This window comes from Penaeus chinensis, chromosome 21 (assembly GCF_019202785.1).
Source record: "Penaeus chinensis breed Huanghai No. 1 chromosome 21, ASM1920278v2, whole genome shotgun sequence".
Taxonomy (NCBI): domain Eukaryota; kingdom Metazoa; phylum Arthropoda; class Malacostraca; order Decapoda; family Penaeidae; genus Penaeus; species Penaeus chinensis.
Window position 1 is genome coordinate 2,752,729 of NC_061839.1, and position 5,564 is coordinate 2,758,292.

The following is a 5,564-nucleotide window of genomic DNA, read 5'->3' on the forward strand; positions in this document are numbered from 1 at the left end:
CGGCAAGATGATCGCGAACTACCGCGTGCAGGCCGAACTGACAGCCATTGCCGCGAGTGAGGACGGAAGGACCATCGTGCTGGGCACTGTGGACGGCTGCCTGTCCTCTCTCACCATTGCTGATCCCACGAGAAATGGGATTAAGGAGTACCTGGCTGATCTTCCTTCGAGAAATCCACAGGTATGTTGGGAAGGTAGTGGGGATGGGGAGGGAAGGGGAAGCGGAGGGGGAGGGGAAAGGAGGACAAAGGAGAGAAGGGGAGGAGAGAGGGAGGAAGGGAGAGAAGGGGAAGGGAAAAGGAGGATGGGAAAATAAGGGAGGGAGAGAAGGGGGAGGGGAAATGAGACAATTTTTTTTTCTCATATTTTTTGAAGCTTTCAGGTAGAGATTTTTTTTTTTTTTTTTATTTTTTTTATTTTTTTTTTTTTAGGTGGCCACGGGATTTTCTTTTTTGAGATATCATTATCGTTCTTGTCAAAAACGGAAGCAATGTTGGTAACGAATCGGGAATTAATTTCTTGTTCCTTTTTATACCAAATGTGAGCTTCTGGTGTTAGTGCTTGTCGGAAAATGAAAGTGTTTTACAGGCTGTCTGCTTGCCCCCGCATCTAGAGTGACTGCACAAAAGCACTTGACTGATCCTATTGCAATTGATAAAGTGTTGATAGGGACCATAGTCGAAGGGATGGAAACATAACAGGTGATTTTAGTGCTAGTTCTAGACGACTGTAACGTCTGGACTTGGAGGTAATATCTTTGCGTGTTTCAGTCACTGTGCATGCATTTTAACGCTGAAGGCTGATTGTCGAGAGGCGGCAAAGGTGGTGAAATAAACTGGCATGTGAACTGGAACGTAGGTCAGTCAGGGTTAAACTGAATCGTTACAGGGATCGTAAGCAACTGGGGAAAATGTATTTTAAAACTACATTTTATGCCAAGGCCTTGTTTATATCTCTGAGAGCGTGATATGAAGGTTATAGACTATCAGATAATTTGAGAGTTAACTACAAAATTCAGTCCATTAAATATTTTATTCTCGTGACTCTGCACATGTCGTAGTAATAATGGAAATAAGAAATTTGCAGATAAACGTTATCTGACGTAAATTATATTTATCCAAGTCCACAGAATTAATCTAGACAACGGAAAATATCCATTTCCTTATGATTAAAGTTTTAATCAAAGTTGATTCTAAGTAATCTTAGGTTAATCGTACATATTAAAGTATCCAAGATTGAACCGCTCTGTCAAACTTGTACTGATATTTGTTGTAAGGATAACAGTAGCACTACTAGTATTTATGATAACAATTATGATGATGGTGATGATGATGATGATGATGATGATGATGATGATGATGATGATGATGATGATGATGGTGTTGATGGTGATGATGGTGATAATGATAATGATGGCGGTGGTGTTAATGATGATGATGGTGATGATGTCGATGGAAAAGATGATAATGATAATGGTAACATACGGCATTAAACAGTATGCTTTCCAGTATGCCAGTCTATTTCCCTCTCCAGGTCCCTCTCGTGTCAAAAGGCATGGGCGTCTTCCAAAAAGGTGCAATAAATAACAACATAGAAAATTATACATATAAACTCAGCATTGTAAATAATGTCAACATATCATGTTTATTTTTTTCACACGCAGTAGAAATAGTGTTTTTTTGTGTGTGTGATTTATGAACTAGTATAGATAAGTATAGTTATAGGAATTAATGAATTAACTTGATATCAGTAATATAGTGGATAATAATTAGTGATGATTCTGTTTTGTATGGTTATCTGGATTGTTGTAGTTATGAATATATGTTCATATGCATGTATTATACATTTATATGTCCATACATACAGTATATATATGTATGTATATATATGTATATATATATGTATATATGTGTATATATATCCTCATTAATGTTAATTTCTTAATACCAAGAACAGAATCGTCTTTTGTTTTTTGGGGAAAAAATATAGATATATTTTTTGTAGCATAGAAAATATACCCTAACAACATTGTACATTGCTTAAAATATTCTAACATATCACATTTAACTTAGCCATTTTTAAAATACACATTGTATAAGTCATAGTTAAAAAACAATGTTAATCTATATATATATAAAATAACAACCACCAATAACACTCTTATGTAATAAAACTGTACTATAGTAATGATGATTGAAGAAAAAAAAAAAAAGAACACGATCATAAACTAAAAAAAATCACGTTAATTTTAAGTTACGTAACAAGTTCAGTTGGTCACAGAACTTCCTTTTTCTTTCGTTAATTGGAAAATCATTTGGCTGCAGGATGACATCCACGTGAGTTGCCTAATCCTATTTAACTGTCTACTTAACGACCCTGCACGACCACGCCCCTCCACGACATGTGTGATGCTTCCTCGAGAGGGTTGGGGTGGGTGGGTGGGGTGGGAGAAGGAAGAGGGGGTGAGGGGGGAGGAGGGGAAAGGAGGGTTGTAGGAAAGGGGAGGGAAAGAGAAGGGTTGGCACGAGAGGGGAAGGGAGGGGTGTAGGAAAGGGGAGGGGACGAGAGGAAAAGGGGGGAGTAAAGGTTGAGGAGGGGCAGGGAAGGGGAAGGGTTGTTTAAAGGTGGGGTAGGGTAAGGCAGGCTAGGATAGGGTAGGTTTGGACTGGATAGGATTGGATAGAACAAAAAAGGTTAGGGTAGGGCGGGGTAGGGTAAGGTAGGGTAGGGTATTGTAGGGTAGGGTATAGGAAGGTGGGAGAGAGGGTATGGGAAGGTAGGGGAGGGATGGAAGGGAAGAGAAGAAGAGGGGAGGGAAAAGAAGGAAAATACATAGGATAGGGTAGGGATAGAGGGGGAGGAGAGGGAAGGAGATCGGAGGAAAGATAGTATAGAAGAGAAAGAAAGGGAAGGAAGGAAAAGGAGGAAGGGTAGAGAAGGGGAGTAAACGGGAGAGAAGTGTAACAGAGGAAAATATAGACTAGATTACGGGAGTGAGGGATGGTAGAGGAGAGAAGAGGAAGTAAGGAGCGAACGAGAAGAGGGAGGGAGGGAAAGTAGTCTAGGAAAAGAAAGGAAGGAAGAGAGCATAGCGTAGGGTAAGGGAGTGAATTCATAAGGTAGCGGAGGTCATTGAAGTACTCGGGGAATGGGGAAGGAGTGGGTGATGCCGACAGGACAACAAGATTCGTAGGCCCACGCTAACCAGACCTCAAACACCAGTCCTTCTTTGCCTAGCTGGTTCTTGCTTCTCCCAATTGTCCAGTCCTTTTAGGTGTGTCTCGAGAGGTCTGGGTCAGGGAAAATCAAGGACGATACAATTTAAAGAAAGAACGTGTGAATAAAAGGTAATTCTAAATGTTCATAGTAGTGTGTTCTCTTTCAGTGGGTCTTTTGGGTTCAAGTTGTTTACATATATTCCAGAGGGTATGTAAATTACAGACTTATGGTTATTATTAGTATTATTACTCTTTTTTTTTTAAAGGCACTCTACTAGTGACGCTGAAATTTCCTTTTCTTGGTCTTCTTCGAAATGGGTACCTGTCGACTTCACCGTTCCTTCCCCAGTTCAAAACTGACTTGTTTTTTTTTAATCCACACTTATTTCATCTTTAAAAAAAATGTGGGTTTCCTACACGTAGACAGAGTTGGTGATAAAAGTCTGAGACACGTATTTTTCACTATCTTCCCCTCACAATTATCAAAATGAGATCTTAAGATTTTCTTTCAGTATGTAGTGTAAAATTCAGATTTACCCACACGTAGTTTTGGTTTCATTTCTTCAGCCTTTTTTTGTAAATCGTAGAGCTGTTGGAAAGTAAGTAACCTAGAAGTAGTTGTAGAACTTGACATCTCACGTAAGCGAGAACAAAAATGGCGTACGAGAAAGCTAGATCGAGTGCGTAGTTGCGTGTTGGCAGCACTGTACATTGCAGGTAGAGAGAGAGAGAGAGAAACAAAAGTATCCTAAATACCAGAATACTTACTATAGGATTTGTAGGACCTGTAGGACTACGAGGCCCTCACTGAAAGGAGATGAGCAGGACGAACTCGCCCCCAGTGGCTCAAAGTGAGACGTGACACAGGGGGTCAAATCAGATACAGGAGTTGCACAGAGACATGTTTCGCACTTGTACAGATGTTCCTTGTACTTGCAACACTCTTAGACTTGGATCACACAGGCATACCCCAAGGTGGTGTACTGTCCTCTCTCCGTGTTTATCTCTTTCTCTTTGAATGTTATTCCCCTTCCTTTCTTTATTAGAAGACTCTCGTAACCCAGTTGTTTTACAGAGAAAAGGTAAGAGATGACATGTCACGTGATATGCCATGTCATGTGAGTTGTCATGTCATGTTATGTACTAGACTGCATTCACTATTTCTTTGGAATTGATTTTGGTATGTTTTTTTTTGTTTTTATATATAGAATGAACTCCATATATTCTCTCTCTTCATCACATGAATGATTTTTTTTATTATCACTTGGTATATCGTATTTGTTTTTATATTCTTGTAGAATGCTATATGATTTTTTTCTTCTTTTTAACACAGTATATAGATACACGTACCAACACATCCTCCATGCACACACACACACACACACACACACGCACACACACACACACACACACACACACACACACACACACACACACACACACACACACACACACACACACACAAACACACAAACACATAGCCGTGCATCATAATTTGTTTATTATATTATAATATTATATACATATACAGTAAGCCTCATTATACTGTGTGATTCTAAAACATGCCATTACTGACTTTATCTTTACAAATGTCATTACTTTATAATCATTGTCATCCATAAATCCATAATGCAGTCAAGCCATCAGACGCTCACACACACTTCTAGAAAAATAGCCCAACTACACCAGCTCCAGTAATACCACACAGTCTCTAAATCATCACCACACAGTTACCACAGTCGCTAAAAACATCACACAGTTACCAAACACTCACCACACAATTACCACAGTAACCTCACAATCACCACACAGCTAACACACAATAAGTACAGCAAGTACCCCACAATCTCTCAAAATACTCTCCACAAAATCACCCCCCCCCCTCCCGTCCCACTCATTAACCGTCCTCTCCCCCCGCAGAAATACAAGGAAGAAGAAGCAAAGCAGAACATGACCTTCAAACGTGCAGTCAACATGGTAATGCTGACCAACCGCCTTCAGGGAGACTCGTCTTCCTTCTTCGGAATGAAAAAGGCCAAGTCTTAGACTTCGCAGCTCTCGGGACAAGGCGGAGTGGAGGAACCTGGGGTGTTGAGAGTGGCTAAGAGTGTCTAAGAGTTGTTAAAGGCGACTGCAAGTGGTTAAAAAGAGGCTATGAATCTCTAGGGGTGAGCAAGAGTGGCTAAAAGAGGCTAAGAGTGGCCAAGAATGGCTGAAAGAGACTACAGGTGCCCAAGAGTGTCTAAGAGTGGCTACGAGCTAAGAGGCTAAGAGTGTCTGAGAGTAGCCAAGAGTGTCTAAGAGTTATGCGAGTGGTCAAGAGCGTCTAAGAATGTCCAAGAGTGG

The 5,564-nt window shown here is 40.4% G+C and overlaps 1 protein-coding gene across 1 annotated transcript in view; it reads left to right on the forward strand.

Moving 5' to 3' along the window:
* The window catches only part of LOC125036301, a 52,122-nt gene extending 46,858 nt beyond the window's left edge, over positions 1-5,264 (forward strand). The window contains exons 29-34 of the mRNA XM_047628772.1: positions 1-181; positions 3,238-3,347; positions 4,086-4,193; positions 4,294-4,336; positions 4,894-5,007; positions 5,139-5,264. The exon at positions 1-181 is cut by the window's left edge and continues 9 nt beyond it. Coding sequence (XP_047484728.1) covers positions 1-181; positions 3,238-3,347; positions 4,086-4,193; positions 4,294-4,336; positions 4,894-5,007; positions 5,139-5,264 — 682 coding nt within the window. The remainder of the gene's footprint in view (positions 182-3,237; positions 3,348-4,085; positions 4,194-4,293; positions 4,337-4,893; positions 5,008-5,138) is intronic.
* Positions 5,265-5,564: the final 300 nt, after the last annotated feature.